Source organism: Hydractinia symbiolongicarpus, chromosome 8 (assembly GCF_029227915.1).
Source record: "Hydractinia symbiolongicarpus strain clone_291-10 chromosome 8, HSymV2.1, whole genome shotgun sequence".
Taxonomy (NCBI): domain Eukaryota; kingdom Metazoa; phylum Cnidaria; class Hydrozoa; order Anthoathecata; family Hydractiniidae; genus Hydractinia; species Hydractinia symbiolongicarpus.
Genome location: NC_079882.1, coordinates 7,810,794 through 7,833,486, shown reverse-complemented (window position 1 = coordinate 7,833,486; position 22,693 = coordinate 7,810,794). Strand labels below are relative to the sequence as shown.

At 33.8% G+C, this 22,693-nt stretch overlaps 2 protein-coding genes across 2 annotated transcripts; one reads left to right on the top strand and one right to left on the bottom strand.

Annotated features, from left to right (window-relative positions):
• Positions 1-896: 896 nt before the first annotated feature.
• LOC130655370 (uncharacterized) lies at positions 897-15,459 on the bottom strand. The gene is made up of 29 exons (XM_057458120.1): positions 15,273-15,459; positions 14,300-14,517; positions 13,511-13,738; positions 12,464-12,632; positions 12,142-12,177; positions 11,841-11,977; positions 11,111-11,225; positions 10,687-10,837; positions 10,412-10,560; positions 9,960-10,190; positions 9,617-9,799; positions 9,254-9,387; positions 8,996-9,086; positions 8,535-8,867; positions 8,112-8,312; positions 8,002-8,028; positions 7,084-7,341; positions 6,654-6,935; positions 6,115-6,411; positions 5,795-5,857; positions 5,228-5,369; positions 4,753-5,051; positions 4,298-4,529; positions 3,941-4,116; positions 3,741-3,853; positions 3,484-3,542; positions 3,140-3,285; positions 2,684-2,890; positions 897-2,031 (listed from the first exon to the last, which is right to left on the bottom strand). Exons 1-29 carry the CDS (start codon positions 15,337-15,339, stop codon positions 1,880-1,882), a joined length of 4,896 nt encoding a protein of 1,631 aa, XP_057314103.1. The 5' UTR covers positions 15,340-15,459; the 3' UTR covers positions 897-1,879.
• A 221-nt stretch (positions 15,460-15,680) lies between these two features.
• Positions 15,681-19,541, top strand: LOC130655374 (uncharacterized). Its single transcript, XM_057458125.1, has 3 exons — positions 15,681-17,043; positions 17,468-17,566; positions 17,965-19,541. Exons 1-3 carry the CDS (start codon positions 16,830-16,832, stop codon positions 19,206-19,208), a joined length of 1,557 nt encoding a protein of 518 aa, XP_057314108.1. The 5' UTR covers positions 15,681-16,829; the 3' UTR covers positions 19,209-19,541.
• The last annotated feature ends 3,152 nt before the right edge of the window (positions 19,542-22,693 follow it).

The following is a 22,693-nucleotide window of genomic DNA, read 5'->3' as shown; positions in this document are numbered from 1 at the left end:
GTGTGGCAGGCAAGCAAGTTAGAGCAATGCTATACGTATCTCTGGCGGTAATGTAACATAGTTACAGTCAGAAGGGAGGAAGAGCCAACCGTTAGGATGGAATCCCCAAGGACGTTAAAACTTACCGTTACTTACTAATTTTAGAGTGAATGTACGCTAAAGCTGAGATTTTTTTTAATATATAAGAACTTACTGAGCCTAAATTAATTGAATAATATAATGCGAGCCTAGAATTGCTGAAAGAAAAACCATTGTCGAATAGGTTTGTCCCTTTCTACTCTATGTATTTTTAATTTTGCAACTTTATTAGAAAATCACAAAGAAGAATATTGGTGTTTGGAAAAAGGGTAAAAATAAGCACATCCAGAAGTTTAGATTTCCCACACATATATTTATTTTTTCTTTATTATTTTTAATTTTTTATTGTTGACATGGTAAGTATGAAACATATCCAAGTATCGAAGATGTCAAACATTTTTAAAATACTCATCCCTTAAGTGTTGTTGCGAGTAGAATATTCCAAACAAATTTCACGACGCAACAAATAATGTAGGGACAGAAAAGTAGAAAAAAGAAGATTTCATCCACCTAACAATAAATTTTTACTTTATAATCGCTCCCTTGGAATTTGCAACAGACCTCTAGAGCCAACCTCGTCCCAGGGCATCTTCCCGGGCACCAAATTGACCTAAACAACCTTATTTTTACATTATTTGGATGTAATGATGAACAAAGAATTACTGCAACAATGTTTAAGTAACGAAGAGAAAATGTTACACGAAAGATTTCACTTATCATTTGTTCTTTTATTATTGTTATCGATAATTTTAAAAGCAACAGTTTACCACTTACGAATCGATAAAAAAGGAAGTGGGTTCGAGATCGGTAACATCACGTTCTGATTTGATGAAATGTTTATTTCATTACAAAATACTACAACGTTAAGAGTGGAACATAAACAAATGTCAAATTATCACGTTTGATTTCACCTGTGTTCGGCCCTGATTAAATATTAATTAGCCTGGTAGTAACAATTCTCTAAAAGTCCAATTCCATCTGAATGCCGTTCACAGCGCCCAGTACAAAGAACTTCGTACTGTCTGTGGTAAATTTATCGCGTGTGTTTCAAATGCTACATTTAATTTGGAATTCAAAGGTGGACCACAATTTTCCCAATGAAATTGGACTTTTTCCCTAAAAGCAAAGTTTTGCACCACCATGGCTTGTTTGTTAGTATAAGTTAAAATAAATAGTAACTAAAGCTAGTAAACTATACCAAGTTTTTCCGAATTGTGTAATAAACTATACGCAGTGAGACACCGACAAGTACTCCAGAGTACCGAATAATACTGAAGAAAAGAATCAAGAACCATGTTGCATTGTAGTGACGTCATTTGATTGAATAGAGCAACCATTCTATGTTTTCTATTTTGTATCTCCTCCCAATTTTTAATTTGCAATACATTTTTCACCCCCTACGCAAGTTTAATCCCCTTCCCCTTATTCGGTATTCTAGAGGAGACTTAGTAGAAGAGTTATCGAGATTGTTTCCAAAAACAAATTCTAATGACGATTGCCTTTTAAAGGGTGTTTTATATTGAATATGTTTATAACATAATGTTTGTACTTCAAGATGACTAAAATTTCATAGCATAGCGAGTTTACGCTTTCTATACTATATAGGAAAAATAGAGTTTTCTAAAATATTAGTTAAATAAGTAAATAAATTATAATTAGAACTTATAAATATTTATAAATGGAATTTCCATGTTTCTTTTTACAAGATCGCTTTTTGATCGAACTTAGCGTTTGTAAGTTTTAACAATAATATCATTCTTGCGGCCAAAGAAGCTTTGTCTTCTTTTTATAATTGTTGTTTCTACGATTTCTGTGGAAACCATCTTTTCTTCATGATTTCCATCCTTTTTCTTTTTCTTGATATTGGACTGCAACATTCTGGTGGGCATGCACTTGTACATGTTGTTTGACAGTCGGGTGCGCAGTATGAAAAGGTCGGTGGTGGTTGAAGTGCTAAAAAAGAAGGATCTGAGTAAGACATATGTTTGATGCAATGATTTTATAATTGTTTAGAATACGATGCTAAGATGTTAAGAGTGCTTTTTCAATCGTTTCTCGAAAACCTTAAGATTTGGACTGCATATACCTTTTTTGTATTCATTTTCTTTAATGTGCTACAATTTTTTAAAATAATTTTTAAGCAAATGGGTTGCTAACATGTAACAACTGGACGGCGGTAACAACGATTACTATCAATATGTCATATTTATACATACAAGGTCTTTTGGAAAGTTTTCGCGAATATCGCCAGTTTTTTCCAATCAATTTCGCAAAAATTAATTTCCGCAAAATTTAAATTTTTTTTTCATTTCAAAAGATGACATTAATTTTTTTATTTCTGGTTTATCTGGAACTACATATATGTCAATTTCAACTTCAGCAGTATTTATATAACGCCTCCTACATAAACGCCCTTGAAAAACGATGTACATTGAGAATCTTCGTGAAATTTTCTTTTGCCTAATTTACTTGCCTAATTCCCTTAAGGTGTTAAATCAACAAAATTGAATGCTTTTAAATGTTAAATTCACGTAAAAAATTAACACACTAATTAAAGTATAAATGCACGTGGTCATCTTTCCAAATATAAATATTAAGTACTTACGTGGTGGCGGTGGTGGAGGTGGTGGTGGCGGCGGCGGGGGAGGTGGAGGCGGAGGAGGAACAGATGATGTATCTCCAGGCACTTGTACTACTTCATACGTATAGTATGTAGGAAGTGTCTGAGGTGAGCAGCATGCAGGAGCACAGTTTGGTGTACAACTTGTGTAGCAACTTGGCGAGCAAGTTCCATTATATGTGATGTTGACAGCTGAAAGAACAGATGATAAATTTTAATCCTTCATGCACCCTTTCGTTTTTCTCAATACTTTACATTTTTTACTTTTAAACAGTTTTACCAGGAAAGCCTGAAAGCCTGCTGTTTCTTATAAGTACTAAGTCAATGTAAAAATCAATCTGTTAAATACTTATGTTTTCACAACGACAGATCTACTACAATCACTTTTTGTTATTGCAAAACCTTCCACCTGATGTTTAACTGCAAAATCTGGCACTTTACCTGGTACAATTTGCACGTCAGTCAAATCACAGATGAAATCATCACAATCTTCTGTGTATGTGACGTTCTTCAGAGGTGCGATGGGATCGATTGGTGCAGTTGGAGAGAAGCGAAGCTCCATATCAATGAACACACTGACATGACCTCTGCAGAAGAAAAATGTAAAAATTATTAAAAAGGCAGCAGAGGGATAGATTTCCAGGGACCCTCGGTTATCAACGTCCCATTATCAGAGAAAATACAAGATGCCCCGTAGATGAAGCAGGAGATTTGGAAAATTTGCATTCGTTTTCAAATTGTTGTTTGACAGTTTAAAAATTCTCATTTGATTGCATTTTTCCTACCTGAAGGCTTTAATTGTGTAGCTCAAGAACCAATCCTTTGTACCATAAATGCTCATGATCTAGGAGGAAAATTAGGGAGAGTTAAACAGGTAAAGAGCAATGAAAATAAAAACGAGTTTGGCAGCTTTGTGAGTACAACGGGTTCTTTCTAACATTAACACAGATAAGTTTTACGAGCATGTGCTTTGGATAAAAGAACAAAATGACAATTTACCTACGTGGTAGTAAAAGTAATCCTTAATAACAAAAAGTCTTACCAATTTTTCAACACGTTGTATCAGTTCAACAGCAGCCGGTGTTGTTCCATACACTAAGTCTTGTGACCATGGTTGTGTTGGGTAATGAATAGTCACCATAAAAATCAAGTCACCTAAAAATTTGAAGATAGCATTTGGTAACAGTGTGCACTATGAACAGAGATCACTAAAAAGACAGGTTTTTAAGTTTGCAAGTCTACCTGGTCTGATTGTTTTACATATGAATGGATTTTGCGCGTCACATGCGACATTCTCCCATCCAACATCAGTTGTCAATTGTACGCAATTCTTTTGACCATCTACTTCTGGTGGGTTGGTCCAACCATTGAACGACAATGGGGCGCCATCGACCCAAGAAAATGATCCTTCTTGCATTCTAAAAGAAAAGAAATGCAGATAAAAGGAAAGGTTAATTATTTGTTATTTAATCATGATTATTTATTTTTAGTATAGAAAACTGAATCGGTATAAAAACCACTCCTTGACATTGAAATAGAGGCATTGTAAAACTATAAAATCGAAGCAAAGAATTAAAGTAATAAATTGATATTTTTTACCTGTCGTTAAGGCCTAACCATGTCGTCTTTACAGAATGAGTATGGAGAACACTGAAAATAAAATAATGCTCTTCATCGCGGGTGATGGATGTTAATGCTCCCTTCTGCGCACTGCACGTTGCAACAGCTTCTTCCCAAGTAACGGGCTCAGAGTACAGTTTATAGCAATATTCACTGCTAGCTTGATAGCCAGTTGGGCAGTAACCAGATTTAACTCCTGTTACGGCAGAACCTGAAAAGGAAGATCAAATGATACGTTATGCCTATATATACTGATTTCCCTTCTTACAATATGTTTCTCAGCGGCCATTTTTTTTATTGTTTTGAAAAAGTTTACTGAATCCACTCAATATTAAAAAAACAACTTTTATTCAGTATGTTTTCAGTAGAAAAAACCCCTTTTTTCCTTAAAAAAATTCATTGTTGCTGTTGTTACCATAGACCGTCTAACTTACTTGTCATTGCCAACACGTTGAAAGTCAGTCCATCATCACTATTTCCAACAGGATTGTAGAAAGCCACAACGTATGTTTTGCCGGAAGCTGATTGATATTTTCCTACACCAACATCAGTGGTTGATCGCCATACGAGTTGAACAAAATAACTGTTCAGTTCTGAGATTCTTGGTTTTTGGAAATCGAAATATATAATTTGATTGTACCAAGCACGAACAGCAATCTGCGCAGCGATTGGTCCAGGCTTAGGAGAAATATACAACGTCTGTCCGTAATGAACTTTGGGTTTCGTTAGTAATCTAAAATAAAATTCAAGGTAATATAAATATGAAAATAAATAAACAAATAAGAACCTATTTGCTACAATTATTGACGAGAGAGATATTTGATAAGTTGCTAATCAAATAGTGCTCCAAAACAATGTTTAGAAATATCTTATTTGCTTTATAAGTTTACTACCAGAAGTGATACGTACTTATCTTCACCAGCCAGGTATTCAGCCCATTGCTGAGCTTTCAAACTAAGCTCTGTAGACCATGTCAATGGGATGGCACTGTGCTCTCTTCGGTACCTGTTCGCTTCGTTCATGAAATACGTGATGAATTCTGTTCCTACCGCTAAAATTATCAAAAACAAAGTAAAAAATAGCGATGTTGTTAAGGTATATAAGATCGGTATATAGGATGGACTCTTTTTGGGAACGTTTATACACACTAACAGGGATAAATGTTTTCTATGATGTAGCTTGTATATTATCACATTGTTATTAAAAAATTATAGATCAATGTTATATGTTGTGAATCGCGAAAAATACTTTCCCGCTAAATCTAGATTATGCGTAATTAATTTTGCGAATCTCCATTTTTAAAGTATAATTAACATCATTTGTCTAAATTGATCCGATTTTAAATAAACGCAAAACGTATTATTAGCGCAATTTACGCGAAATTTTCTTTCTGCTAAAGGTTCTGACATTAAATTAGCTTGGGTATTTTTTTGTTTCCTGCTACATTTTTAGAGCATTGGTTGCAGTAAGACCCACCTCCTTTGATAGGATTATTATCAACATTATCTGTAGTATCGACGGTCGAAGCTTCCATGGCAGCTAAAAAAATGAAAATACAGTTTGTTACAAAGTTTGTTGATATTTTAGAAGAACATGCACCGTCAATGAAACTATCCATTCCTGATCATGGGTAGAGTACAATCAAGAAATGCTTAGATAATGTTTAGTTAAATCGGTTTAAAAAATTACGACAACAATGACATTACGACAACAATGAAAAATATAAAAAAATTTGTATTTAAGAACTTTTTAAAAATGAACAATTTTTAACGAAGGCTCTTTAAAAATGCACGTACCTTCACAAGCTCGCTTAACAATTTGTTGTGTTGATTCAACCAATCTATCATAACAGAAAATGAATGTGAATTGATCCTTTGGATCTGATGACAGGCTTTCCAGGGTGTACCTCATCAGCTGACTTTCGGGTCCATATCCAATACCTAACATAACCACACCCATGTCACGTAATTCAATTCCAGGTAGTGTGACGTCATCAGAAGCATAACCATCAGTAATGACAAGCATTAGCTTAGCACCTTGTTTGCATTGAATTTTAGCAAAGACGTCAGTTCTAGCTAACTCGAGAGCTTTTCCTAAATGTTAAAACATTGGTGAATATGACAAACGGGCAAGAATCAAATGGTACTTTGTTGAATGAAAAGACAATATAAACAATATACGAATAAATAAGAAATGTGACTGCAAAACCGCGTGTCATAGATATTCAGTGATTTTGAAGACAGTAAGTACGAATCGATTAAAACGATTTCGTAAACTATGTACGACAAATCCTTAAAATCAACCAATCAGTATAGAGTGTACATAAAGAACTTACCAATGAAAGAACGCTCTCGTTTATAATTCAAATTGTTGATATATTGATCAAACGACATTTTATCTTTTACATCGCCAAATTTGGCAATCACACGAGCATCTGAAGATGCCTCGATAATCGCAACATTGGCTGAAGTACCAACTTTGAATAATTTCATCATGTTTTTAATGAACATTTTGATTTGCTCGAAGTAGCCTTCTCTCCCTCTTGCTTCGATTGAACCAGAGTTATCAACAACCAATACAATATCAACCTTGGCATTACAAACACCGTTCGGTTTGTCTAAAAGAAACCAACGCACCAAAGCTTTTATACTCAAACAGAATGTTTATATTGGCACATAACAAATTTCTTAACATACAGCCAGAAGTGGATGGTTAATGGTTAGAAACCTCAAACTAGCAGTCTACAAAGCGAAAGGTCTTCTTACCTGTTGGGGTAACCTTTGTAGGTGGTTGCGTGGCCGGTCTGATGGTTGTTCCAACGGCTGGTTTCGTAGTGGCTGCAGCTGTTGGTGTAACTGGGGCACCCCCTGTAGGTGTGACATTATTGCCTCCACTGCTGCTACTGCTGCCACCGCTGCTAGAGCTGCTACCGCTACCACCACTGCTTGAACTGCTGCTACTTCCGCTCGAGGAACCACTGCTGCTGCTGCTCCCACCGCTGCTGCTACTGCCGGAAGTGCTACCTGGAGACGTAGGCGTTACTGTTATAGGCAGTGTAGCTGATGAAGGTCCAGTGTTTGTGCTTGGAGTTGTGGGCGATAAAGTGGGCGCGCCAAGATCACCCGTGTTACCTAGTACGGAGTATGTGTGTGCATACAAAGTGTGTGTGTATAAAGAGAATATTCAGAGGTTTATGTACATTTGAACCTTTATATAATATATAACGTGTTTGTGCCTTTAGCTTTACAACGATAGTTTTGCAATCAGATGCAAATTAGCATACAGTTGACGCTCTCTAATTCGATATTCAAGGGGAATGAGATATTCATCGAATTAGAGAGCTTATCGAATAGCCTCTCTAATTCGATATTTGGGGGTAAATGTCGCATTAGAGAGCGGAATGCAAAAAATAAACGAGACTATTTTGTTTTCAACATTCTGCAGAATATCAAGTTTTTTCTTGGGAACCTGTTTGTTTTGAAAACTTTTAGAAATCGAACGTACGAAAATCCGAAGCCTGAAACTCGTTTGAAATTCGAAAACGTGTAAAGGCCGTTTTACACTCTAGAAATCGAATAAGGGAGCAAAATTTTCGGGACCTCAAATTTGTATCGAAAACGAGAGGTTAACGAATAAAGGGGCGTCGAATTAGAGAGCGTCAGCTATGAAAAGCATTTCCTTACCTCCTTCACTACCTCCTTCAATTTTCTCTATTAAATAAAAATACCCTTTATTATATAACGATAGAAATGAGAGGGGGAAAAGAAAAAAATTAAAAAATGAATGGACTTACGACCAGACATTTGCTCAATTTGTGATAAAGTCAATTGGTAATAAAATATAGCGAGCATGTCCATCTTGAAACGACCGAAATGTTTATCAATATGATTTGGTTTTCCCAATGTAAGTTTAGTATGTGTATCAGACTCAAATGTCTTTTCTTGTTTATCCTTTGTATCTTTCAATTGACCATTAATGTACAAAACCAGTTGGCCTAAAATAAAAAGATAATAGATAACAGTGTCACAGGTTCTCTAAAATGGTTCTCTTTAAAAGTCAAACTGAAGATAACAAACACTAATTTCTAATCCACTTAAAAGACAATTTTTTGCTTCGAAGAAAAGTGAAAAAAGCAAAGAAACGAAAGATACGTGAACAAAGCAAAATGTTTGTAGGTAAAGTAATATTTAATGAGACTAAACATAATCTATTTCACCTTCTGCTTTCCATGTGAATGCAATGTGTGCCCATGTTTCTGGCATGTTGTCAAATTCAATCATGTATACATATTTTTTCGTTTGTAACTGCAACTTGAATTTCTGTTCTTCTGCTGCGTACAAAAATGAAAAACCTCTTGAATTGCTGACCTGCCCACCACTGGAAATTATATATTGGTGCTGTTGGTCTTTATCACCGTCTGCAATGCTCAAATCAGCTGATGTAATTTTCATCCAAAAAGCAACAGTTAATCCCTGGGTGAAGCCATTACTTCCAACTTCGCCACCTTCATCGCTTGTTGAACATCTATCAGGATCGCTCACGCAAGTGTCTAACAAACAAAAAAATATTCATCTCACTAAGGTCTTAAACTTAAAAATTTAAAGAGCTGGAAACAATTTCCAAGGTTGCATGTGTTAATGCAAAACCAAAAAAGTTTTTTTTATACTTTTCACTTACCAGCATAATCTCCAAGTACTGCAAAAGCACCAAATGATTCAAACCAAAGAACTTGTCCTCTTAAAGTACTGCTGTATAATTTAGCACCGCCCTATGTAAACAAAGATTGCTAGTTTTAGTATTCCCAAAAGAGTAAACAAACAAATGTTACTTTCCATTACTAGATTAACCCTTAATTAAAAAATCTCAAGGTCATTGGAACTGAAGCATACCGCCACAAACACCAACAGGCTACGTAAATAATCACTAGTTACTCACTCCTAAAACAGCATTGTGATTGGCATCTTGCTGTTGAAGAGGTGAGATCGTTTGCCCAGTTCCAGTAGTCGTAACTGATTTAAATGCCCAGAACCAACGAGCATATTCGTACACTTTAATGGTGATAGTATAACCTAAAATTGAAACAAAAAAATTACATGATTGACGAGGCAAGTCTATTTCTACAAAATAGCTACAGTCGTTATAATCTAGTTGTCAGGGATCTTGAACTGACTCAACTGGAATAGATACACGTTTTCTTTGATGCTTAGGTGGGAGCTATGAATTAAGAATCCCTTTTCACAACGTAATTTGAAAGCTACATATTACTTTAATTATGTGCTAAGTAAGGAAAGAACTTACCACTTGAGCTTCCACTACTTGAGCTTCCACCACTTGACGAGGACGAGCCTGAGGATGAAGACGAAGAAGAAGACGAAGAGGACGACGAAGACGACGAGGACGACGAAGAAGAGCTGCTAGAGCTGCTGCTGCTGCTGCCACTAGAAGAACTTGAAGAGGAGGATCCACCTGGACTTCCAATTCCTAAAAGGGATTCAAAGATTTCAATAAAGCATGATAAGCGAGGGTTGGCGGTACTTAAAAAACTAATTTTAGGAAGAAACGAAACGGTGGTTCCGCTTATTCTAGATCTGGAAGTGATTTAAAAATTTCCCACTATCAGCTGAAATAAACATAAAATTACCTCCTCCGTAACTCGACAAGATCTGAGATTGTGAAACAACTTGATAGTAGATAACAAAGGTATCCATTAAAAATCGACCAAAATATTTATCTCCAAAATTAGGTTTTCCAATAGTTAACGTAGTTTGAGCATCCGTTGGATAATTTCCTTTAACAGGTGTTCCAGCGCTTCCAACTTGTACACCATTTTGATAGTAATATAATCCATAGCGTGCCCCACCACCATCACCTTCTGCAAAAAAAGGCAACAATAGTTATATTCAAGACAGCTTCATTAACTTCATAGTAATAAAATAAGACTTTGATAAAGAAACACTATTACAAGGGTATGTAATTAATTAAAACATTTCTGCTATTTTTTTTTCATCTGATCTTACTTAGCCAGGTTCTTTGTAAAAATTTATAGTAGGATTAATTTTTTGTTATTTTAAATACAACAAAATAATACCATACCATCAGCCTCTGCATGCCATGTAAAAGTTACGAAAAACCAATTCGTTGGAATACTTTTCATTTCAATTACATAATCCATGTTCATTGCTTGCAATTGTAGTTTGAACCCTTCATAACTGCCATCTTTTTGGTACAAGAAGGCGAAACCTCTGAACAAAATTATAAGCATTGTAGCATACTTGTAACATATTCAAATACATACACAGAAACGCTGTATTGTGCAGTAGCTTTCCTTTTTTAAAAACACAAAGACTTGTTAAATTCTAAAGATTTACCTCGAGTCACTTTTTTGTCCACCGCTGGATAAAATGTATTGATGTGTCATTTCAAGAGCCAACATTTCAGATATCATCGCTGATGTCATTTTCAGCCAAAACATAACAGTGATACCAGCAGGACACTTATCAGGGTCCGACACACATTGTCCTAAAGAAATGATACAAACATTTCAAAAAAAATCTAAATTTTAACAGATTGTATAGACTTTAATTTAAAAAATATAACCTGTTTATTGAAGGATTTGGTTTTCGAAGTTGTTTTAAAACAAAATGACAAATAATATGTAAAAAATTTTAATTTTTAGCTTCATGAACGAATAGAGAAATATCAGATTAAGGTATATTAAAAAAATATTGTCTTAAGAAACCGTCTTTACTTTATGAAGTGAAATGGTTTAAACAGCGTTTAAAATGTATATACCTGCAAAACTTCCCATATCAACGTAAGGATATTTTCCTGCACCATGTGTGCTAATGTCAGCATGTGACAAAGTTAAATAATATCCATGCGATGAAGCTTGAGCAATTTGAGCATTCTAAAATTTAATTAAAAAATGAAAAGTCAATAATAAAGTCAGCAACGACAACAGCTGCAGTAGCAACAACAAAAACAACAACAACAATAACACACGCAACAACAAAACAACAACAATAGTAACAGCAAAAAACAAAAAGATACACAAAAGAACAAGGAAGTGATTTTTTCATATTGCTGTTTGAAATGACTAAAAAATTGAAATTTTTACCAATTTATTTAAACATAGTGGTTCTTATTTTTGCGGGTAAATAATTTTACAGATCGAAGAAGAAATACAATTCCTGGGTATCAATTTTCGCGAATAAAGTACAAATGTTTTAAAAATAATTTTTAAGAATATAGCATTTCCTTAATAAAACTTTAACGGTTTTATTGATCTTTTGTTAGAATTTTGACGCTGGCATTTCACTTTTTATTGTGCAAAGAAAATTGTTCTTTGAAATAAATAATTTAACGAACTATTTTTGGATCTTTTTGAAGATAATAATTTTTCGAGTATGTTGTTTTGAAGAATATTTCGCAGGTACACAATTTCGCAAATTTCGTCAAAATTTGCGAAAAACGTCAAAATTAGTACCATTTAGGGTATATAACAAATAGAAAAAATTCTTACGTAATGTAAAGTTGCATATCGCAGCGTGATCAAATCTTGCACTTTGTTACTTTCAACAACACGATCAAACAACCAACAAAATTTTGCACCAGTAAATTGCTGTGTGCAGTAATTGTTCTCATCAGGTTTTGGAGCAGCTAAAAATAAGACAAAAGGGTTTTTACGTTCGTTTCGCAAATCAATATTAAGCAATGAGGTTATAAATTTTAAATCTTAATGTAGAAATCCTAATTTAGGGTTATAAACTATTTCAAAAGCGAAATAAAAATCTGAAATATATATTAATTCGAAATATACTTACGAGGATTGACTGAAGCTGGTGCAACTTCAGCAATAGCTAAATAAAAACAAATAAAAATTAGAAAAATGTAACATAAAAGTATATTTAAATAGACCGCGTGACAAACTACAGGATAGACAAGTTATACTGAAGCAGCAGATAGATACAGATATTTTTCTAATTAAAGTTTTCATATTGGAGATATCTAACTTCGTGATTATATTTATTCAAAACTTTTGAGAGTATTTAAATTTCGCATGCACGCTAAAATGTTTAAATAAATGAATAAATAAAACACGAGACATGCTACAAAACAATACAAAAACTTCTAACTTATTTTTACCTTTACATAAAATGGCTTTCAGTTTTGGTACAATACTTGCGATATTATCAAACCCAGTTTTGAGATAGTACTCATCACTGGTTGCCCATTTCTTAAGTGATATTTCGTCAATTTGTGATCCAATACCAACTGTCACTACAGCAATTTTGTCTGATTTGGCTTTTCTGAACTAAAAGGTAGGTAATTGTGTTATAACTTTTTAACATAATCACATTGGTATAATCAACATAAACAAAAAGAAATCTTGAATACAACCTATCAGTGCTCATGTCTATCCTTTTTCATTAATGAAATATAATCGTTGAATGTCAAGACTTATCCACTCGAGGGAAATTAATATTTCACAAGTTATAGCCGAGACACTTCAACAAAAAATGGACATGCAATTTCTGTTTTATTACAAAAATGAAAAATGCGTTTGTTGATGTTCAAAAAATTCCCGCCTCAAATACTTTTAACCAATCAGGTATAGTAATTAAGTTCGAAACAAAAGAAGTTAATGCTTGATTGGTTTGAATGATTGAAATCAATATGAAATTGATCGCGGATAAAAACAAAACAAAATTTGAAATAGTTGGAACAAAATGGAACGAATCTTTGCGCTAAACTTAATAATAGGGATAATAGTTACATCTTTCGAGTCACACCTTTCTGTTATAATGATTTTTCTTGTAACGCTCTGAAAATTTTCAATTTGTTTTGGAGAAACAAGTAATTTTGCCAATAGTTATTTTTAAAGGCTATTTATGCACGGACAATTTGCAAAGATAACAGTATCCTTGATTAATTTTTAGTCCCAAAATGTTAAGCAAAATAATTTAATTATGCGTATACATTTAGCGGTCTTATTTCAAAGCCAATACCACAGAGTATTTTTTTCACCGTGCATTTGAAATATGACAGGTGTGAAATTCTAAGGCGTTTTTTAAATTTAGTAGAAAATTGCAAATCTTCCGCAGCTTAAATGGAAAATTAAAAACAGCGAAAAGTCCTTTGTGGCCTCTGTTCATACATACGGACATACATCTAGTATACAAAAATTTCTACCTCTTTGTCAGCATTCAAGGTATCGGTAGCGTAACCATCAGTCAGAAGCAAAACAGCAGTTCCGACTGTAGAATCAGCTTTTCGTTTGCTGGCATCTAGCATGGATCTTGCTTCAATCAAACCAGCACCAGTGTACGTTGCTCTGAATGTTGGCCCTTGTGGCTTGTCATCAAAGAATTTATTCATTGATTCTTTTTCATAGTACTTGTCGAGACCAAAATACCATCCCTTAAGGTGAAAAAACAATGTTAACCTTGCATTGAGATAACTGTTGTAGCTTGGTAATCGCTTTCTATATCGCATCATAACTATGCGTGTAAATCGAAAGATCTTAGCGGTAAAACAAAGGAGACACTTGTGGGGTAGGCGACATCGCTATTTTTTTCTATTTTTCTATTTCTAACTGACATTTAATAACTTTTATTCTGCAATAGTGGAAGAATAGAAACACGGGTTCTGGTTCAAATCCAATGTTATTATCCTTACTAAGATTATTTTTCAGTTTTCTCAATTCATCTGTACCATGTTGCTAAGGAATCAAGAAGAAAAACTTCCTCTATACCACTTCTTGGATGGAATTTAGCACAAAAGAATTTGCAAAGTTAATAAAAGAGGTAGCAAAACATTTTTTTTCTGTTTTCATGAATTTAGTGGAAGATTAAAATTGTTATGGGCAGATAACGCCGTACACAAATGCATTAGCATCACATCAAGTAACTGAAACTGTTTATACACTAAAGGTTTAGGGCGAATATTTTATTGGATTAAATGACAGTGATTAATGCTTACGTCAGCTTTTATTTGACTCATGTCTTTGTCGCCATAAAACAGCGTACCAATATGCGTTTGATCTTCGGCGACATTGAATTGATTAATGATGTCTTTCAAAGCTTTGAAGACATAATTTTTATAGTAATTTGGATCACCTGTCGCGCGACGACCAGATCCTGTCACTGAACCAGAGCCATCAACCAACATCAACAGGTCTGCTCGTATTTGACATTCTCCTGAAATTTTAAATATAATAAATTTTTGGAGAAAGATGTTATCTGCAATGATCGATTGTCAGCAGATTTATTCATCAGTAGGCTTGACAATTGCTTACATTTAAATTAAAACACAAAACGTCAATTTGTTTTCCTTCCTTCTGGTTTTTATTGACTTAGTTTGACGTCCCTCATAAAAAGCATTTCAGTATACGTAAATATTGTAACGGCGAATTTTTATATTTGACTACATTAGTCTATCAAATTTACCTTCACAAATGATAATAAGGCCGATAAAACTAGCGGAAGGGGGTGTAGATGTAACTTTGAAAACACGGTAAACTTTAGAATTTAGATAGTGCTTTAACCAATCTTCAGATCTTAAATTTCAAAGACAACACCAACTATGGTAGGCCCTTCTTGGTCGCTGTATTGTCCCCTCCATTTCAAAACACATTCGTCTTTTCTTATAATAATTTCGCCAATAATTAACGGACATAAATTGTCTTAAACTGAAGACTCAAACATAATTCGGAGTCCTAAAATAAAGCAATCCGGTATATATGTGTTGAATCAGCACACCGGTATTTTAACTCAAGCTCCTAACCAATAATAATTCTTGCATTTAAAATAGGAAAAAAGAATGAAAGAGTACTCCATTTCTATTATCACACTGATCGCTACATATTCCTTTTCGAAAAAGACAATTAGCCATAAACTAACGCTATACATATTTTTTCTATGGTTTTTCTGACACCAGTAAAAAATAGACTCACCTTTTACTTGCGGTACTTTCGCTAGTAATACCACGGCCAAGGAAAACAATGCGGCAAATTTTGCCATCTGTATTTTTTTAATTACTTCTATTTTTTATTTATTGTTTACTACTTAAATGATATATAAAATTATTTAAAACATATTTTTATGTATTATTTTTTTTTAAAAAGTTAGCTCCTTATTTGCTGCATTGAAAAAGCAGATTGTCGTATTTTTCAGACACTGTTAAAAAGTGGGTTCGCCCTGCAGCAAACGAGTGTATCAGAAGCGAATAAATTCACAATTATGCTGAAGTGTGGCCGCTCTTAATTCAACCGGAACAATGTTTTCTTTTAGTATTTCAGTAGAATACCAATTTAGTAAATTTGCATCAGTTCTTTATGACTGTAATATAAGGATTTAGTTTGGAATCCCTGCAAATACGGCAAAAAATATCCTTTAAGAGCGTTTGTTAACAGTTTTTCAGAAACTAACGTCTGATATAAGCGCTAAATAAATCGAGTTCTGATGTAAGGGGTTGATTGCACAAACCAGCATGATCGCAGAAACCAAATCATTCAAAATTCTCCCCATGACTTCACTCGACTCAATTTAAGTTTATTTAACATCTGCTTTGGCAATACTACAACAGAAAAACAGTTAAATTGTCCAAAGATTTATAATTTTCCATTTACCATATTCCCTACTATTGAAATGAAAGGAAAATATTATTTAAGAAAAATTGTTTATCTAAAGCTCAGTCTGACCATAGTTTTGTTTAGTAATTTTAGTGAGAGGTCTTAATATAAACCAACACATTGCGGAAGTTCAATCTCGACATTATGTTCATCTCTTCTTCGCTTTCTTTACGTCAAATATTAACAAATATTAAATATTTGACAAGCCATAACTTAAAAAACTGTATAATGAGAGAGCCTTCACTTGTCTTTTTTTGAAATAAATGATTGAGGCTTATAATATTCTCATTTGATGAAACCTTAGCAAAGAAGACGGTTCCTGACATCATAGCCTATAGAAGGAAACCTCTTTTATTGACTTGCTCGGATATTTCAATTTCAAATTAGCTATGATCTCGTTTACGTGTTGCGATCTTATTTGGATATACGCGTAACTACTGAATAAAATTTAATGCATTTAAAATATTTTTTCCAAAATTTCGTATTCATCGAATATTGAATTTTAGAAAAGGAAGTTTAAATGTTTTTTTTTCCAAATGGACAGTAGTGATTTGGTTAACAAGTCATTGTCTATCAGTGCATATTTGCCTTGAAAGCTAAAATATGCTTGGTCGATGTTTCAAACCTTTTTTTGAAAGTATCTATTAACGCTTCGTTGAATTTTTAAAGCAGGATATAAAAATACAGAAAGTGATTGAAAAGCAAAAAAAGAATTCTCGCAAAAAAAAAGAGGATATGGGCAAATCTGTGCAAACCGTTACTTCAACATGAAAGTATTTCCGCTAAATGCATTTTATCTGTTAAATGTAAAACTTAATTTCAATATTTAACGGAATTATATAAATATTTTTTATATGCCTATAGCAAAAAATTACAAATATGGTGAACGCGACAGCTTTAGTTCCAGAGTTAGACATATGGCAGAACAGTGGCATGATTGTGCCAGCTATAATGACATTGATTTGTTTTATATGTACAGCCGTCTCATTGACTGTGTCAGGATTTATATGCTTAAGGGATAGAGAGGCACAGGACGATTCTACAAACAAAGCAAAGCATCATAAAGAACAAGAGTTTATATCAAAAGTTTTAGGTGAGTTCTGAACTTTTAATGTTATGTGTGTTTTTGTGTGTTTTGTTAGTAGGTATGTCCTATTCTGGAAAAAAAGGGCTGGGAGATCAATGGGGATTTAAATAACCCTTTGGGTACACGTGTTGAGAAGAACAGGTTCACTGATAGTAGTGGTTTAAATTGAGAAATACGGAGAAACAAATTTCCTTTTTTTTCGTTTCGTTTTTTGCTTTTTTTACCTGCATTGCACCATGATTGCACTTTGAGGAATTGAAAGTTTTCTTTTCTTTTGGACAAGAATAAATACGAGAAATTAACAAGATTCTTTATGAATTCCTGATCAAAACGCTTCACGAAAAAACTAAACATAGTCACAAGAACTGAACCATCTGTAGCTAGTTTCTAAACCAAAATAAGGCGCTTTCATATCTTATTATAATTTTAGGTCTATTTTACAAAATAAGAACATCCAATATATTTCGTATTAAAGAAATTATGCAAGATTTAAACGACGAAAGACCCGTTTGGATTGGAACAAAAAATGGTAAGTGGTAATATTTACCATATTAGATAGATTTCACATGTACGAAGAACGTTACGTTGCTTTGCAATTATCTAACAAAATCCGTGTTGCAGTTAGAATCTAAAACTTAATAATGGCAATATAACTAACTTTTAGTTGTATGAACTTTTTTCGTATGTAGCTACGTGGTTCTGTATTGCACCTAAAATCTCTCACAAAAATGGTAAGACTGCTTCCCCTCACCCGTAATTTCAATGTTAATATACCAATTAAACGAGGAGCGAGGATTGAATGGGGGAGAGGATAGGGAGTCGTAAACCACACACTGAACGACAGCTTTTCAAATACAATCCTAATAATGATTATGAGGGATTATAGATTTCGTTACTCCTATTAGATCATTTTATTTTCCGTTTTAGAAATCATTACCAATTTAGAATATTACGGAATATTTTTAACCGAAACGGAAAAATCAAAATTAATGACAAATGAAGAAGTATTCGAAATAGATTGTGAATCGCTTTTCTATTTTGAACTAGAGAGATTTTCAAAGGCACAGGCGATTTATGGGAGCAATGTTTTAAGATATTTTGCATGTATACAACAGGATGGATCAGCATTTCCGAGAGAATTTTACCCAGAAATCAAATCCATATTTCATATTGATATTATTTATAACGTCTTTACTGAAATGCAGATTATATCAGACCTATTTGTTTTACTGGCAACTGGAATAGATTTGGAAATAATCAGCGTCACCTCAATGCCACCACAATTTCGTCATTCTCAATTGGGAAATGAACTGGAAAAGATAAAAGAATTTTTATATAATTATTTTAAGCGCGTGTTTCCTACTGAACGTAGCACAGCCAATGTAATGCGAAAGCTACCGCAGTTACCAATGGTTTATGAGCAAATAATGGGAGATATGCAGCCAGAAACAATTGAAACAGTTGTTGATGTGGAAGAAGAAGAAACGTACTACAAAACAGTGAGGAGAAAAGCACCTGTAGAATCCACACCACGCTACACGATGGAAAGTAAACCAGTTGAAACTAGACCATTAAAAGCAGATTCTCCTCCTATTTCTCTCGGTGCACGTCGAGTAAGCTCTGGTGAATCTGCAGGAGCAAGAGGACGGAGATTATCTGGATCACTTGGCAAACAGAAAGTAAAAATGGTTCGAGTATATCAAAGACTAACAGATCGAGTGAAGCAAAAACAAAGTGTAGTTACAGAAGATATCGTTCCAGATCCCGAAGAAGCACAGCAAACAACAAGTTTTGAATCTGAGGAGCAGGCTGGAACTTCCAAAGAAGTAAAGTTTGAACCTCAACCAAGCCCACCTATGATTGAAACTGTAGAACCTGCTACACGTACTATTAAAAGACAGGTAACAAAGCGTGTACCAGTTGTACGGCAACCGGAAGAAACACAAGAGTATATTCTTGACCAAATGAGGACTCGTTATAAAGCACCGATAAAACGAGAAAGTAATGCTCGTAGGAGAGGTAGACTATACAAAGAAGTTGTAATTCAACACAATGCATTCACTTATATGATATCAAGAGTATTAGGCTTTTTACAAGACAGAGGTCACCTTTCTGATAAAGAATTAGACAACGAAAAATACATGGAAATTGATCGAAATTTTATTATATAAACTTATGGAGTTCTCGTTTTATAAATTTATATAATTTTTTTTTCTTATGGGTGCTTTTTGTTTTCAACCAGAAGCATATGAGTTAAAAGAAGAAAAGCTTTTTTGTTTGCACAACGCTCAAATTTGGGTAATTTTAGTACTGGTGATAATTATTTATTTGCGGTAATTACTGATATTTTTATACGCTAATAATCAAGATCTGAATTTATATCTTTTTCAATTTTTATTTATTTTAATCAGCATTGTTTTCTTGTTGAGGGGCTATTACGAAACTCAGTGATCGTCACGGATGGACAAACGATCCTTTAAGTACCAAGAAAAACTCAAAAGAAATTATTTGTTTTCTGTTTATGATTTAGGTTGCTAACCCCTACTAAGAGCTACTAAAATACAGTAAATCTCGGTCATCACATAAAAGCTGCAATACAGACACATATCAAAAAATGAGAATTCTAAAGTTCGGTTAAAATAAATAAAAATAAAAAAAATTAATATAAAGTTAAATTTCTGCCTAGCTACCTTCACTCAGGCACATAGAATCACATGACCATTTAATTTTTTCACCTTATAGAGCCAATGAAGTGTTATAATCAGGTGGACAAATCAATTTCAAAGTTTCCACTAGCTAAAGTTTTGTAACCATTCATTGCTAGCCAATAAATCTAGTAAAATACACACAACTAAATTGCTTGAATTTCAAGTATACGATAGCCTTAATAACATGATTGTATGAATATACTTATACATTTGGAAAAAATCTAGAGCAATATGCAAGCAGTTTGTCTGCTTCTTATGAAGGGTGACAAAAACATGTGGCGTAAACGCCAAGCTCGCTTAACTTTGTAAGGTCATATATAAAACTTTGATACATTGAAACAAATCTTATCAAATATTACACCTAGAAAAACTGTGCATTTGAGGGTAACGTAACGAGGCCTTTTCCGGCGGCATGTTCGTCTCGAACATGGCACTGTTTGACATTTCATTGCTTTAAAAAAAAGGGGAATTTCGTGACGGAAGGACTGTTTAAAAGTCCTCATTTTTATTAAAAGGAGTGATATATCAGATATTTAACTAGAACGTTTTGTAAATTATGCACTCTGAAGTGATAGGTGTAACATATTGAAGTTTAAGTACAAGCATAGTTAACGCCACAAATAACGCATAACAAATTTTCACAGAAAAGCTTGAAAAACGTAAATGGTTTACATGAAAAATGTTGAATTAGAGTCAAATAAGGAAAACATATACATATGCCACGCAAATTTTTTTTAAGCATCGATGTTAACTAGCTTAAAAACAAACAAACAAAAATATATAAGGACAATATATTTGTTGTATTCGTCCTAGCCACTACCCTATTATCAGAAAATAACAAATATAAATAAAAAATAACAATATTTTTATTATTCTGTTAACTTTTAAATTTTGCAAAAACGTGACGAATTTTGTAATACTTCGAATACTTTCCACAAAATAATTTTCCACTAACTTAAATACTGGGATATATAAAGTAAGGAACCCGCTGTATACAAAGATAGTTGTACAATTAAGACAAAAATCTATTTCAGAAACTATGGCACATTCAATGACTTTTAGATTTTTAATGAACACTTTTCTCTACCTTTTTTAAGGGGTTCTCATTTTCTATTTAAAACATTTATACTACACATGGTTCTTGTTTTTGTATAAGCAACAAGTTTATAAATGACTGTGCTAAAGTTTGCAGGATTGATAAACATTGGATATAAGCAACAATTTATATTTTGAGCCGAAGTTTTAAAAATAAATTATAAATGAGAGCTAAATTTGACACAAGGGTTCCAATTTCCTGAGATAATCGTCTATACTCAATCGTAAACCACATAATTTATTTTCCCGGGTTTCAATCGAATAAGTATTTGCTATTTGAGTATTATGTAAAAGCTAGTCGGTCACCCGTAGAAAAATCCACGGGGTTACCCGTCCCTTATAAATCGCATTTCGTGTTTCTGCAACACGGCTATTTTATCGCGTACAAACAGACAAAACACGACTATTATTATAGAGAAATCGTTGCCCGTGAAAAAATCCACGGGTTCGCCCGTCCTTTAAATTTACCCGTCGCAACAAAGTGGATAAAAATATATCGCATTTTATATTCGTGTTTCTGTAACAGAGACAGACAGACGGAATACGGCTATTATAATAGAGACTAGTCGTTAGCCCGTGGAAGATTTCATGGGGTCGCCGTCCTTTATATAACGCATTTTGTGTTTCCGTAACACGTCGTTTTTCTCGCGGAAAAACATACAAAATACGGCTATTATTAGATAGACTAGACGTTATCCAGTAAAAAAAAATCGCAACAAAGTGGACAAAAATATATCGCATTTGGTATTGGTGTGCATTTTCTTGTTTCCGTTACAGGACACGGCTTTCGCGGACACACAGACAGAATACGGCTATTATTGCAGAGACAATTTAACATCGAATAAAACATCTTATTGTTTTATCCTTAAATCCCAGCCTAATATTATAAGGCATATTTTAAGGCAAAGTGTGAGTCATTTTAATAAAGTTTACTCTTTTACATATTTTGCAACTTCGAAAACAAACAAATAAAAGATCAAGAATGTCTAGGTACTTGAATATTCAAGTGAATAACACTTTAAAGTACTTTGGGATACAGGTGAAAGAATTACCGCGTTCGCGTATTATAAGGGGATGGCTCTGGAATGTGCACGTTGGCGAAATAACCGACCTGTATTTCGTAAGTTGGCAAACTGTTTTGCTTGGTGGTTCTATATACTTTGTAGTTGGTTAGTAACTAATTTAAGTCTTCTGTATAATCCTGTTTGTCACGTTTAGCATTTAATGCTATAGTTGTCGTTGCTAGTTCTTCATTTTCGTTGTTTTTCTCATTGCTGTCTCGGTCTTTGGTTATCTTCCATGGAACTGATAATTAAAATAAAAGTGAAATTCGCTGCAGAAGTATGCAAATTTTCCACTACTATCTTCTATCATAACCTTTAAATCGTCCTAATCCTATTATAGAATGTCAACGTATCAGCGGGGTCGAGGACGACTGGGGGAGTGGAACAAGTGAAGCGTGTGGGGTGACCCTACCTTTTGCTAGAATTTAAGTCGGTGTTTATTTGTAAATGTTGAAATTTTGTTATGCTATTTCTGTGTTATAAACTCTAAAGCACTTAAAAAATGCAATCCTAGGCTATTTTAGAGGGACACCCCCTCTCCCCCCAACATTTTGGCGCACAATCATCATTTTGTGCCTCTCTACTTCAAAAACCGTGTTTCCGACAGGTACGGCAACTGACATAATAATCCACATTTTTAAAGATACATAAAGACAATAAATGATAAGCATATTTATTTTCAGAACAGAAAATCTTACTATTTCTTAGCAATTGGAAATATTCACCGGTTCGCCTGTCGCACGTACTCAGATATTCTCCCGTCGTACATTCCCTATTTCGTGCTTCCTG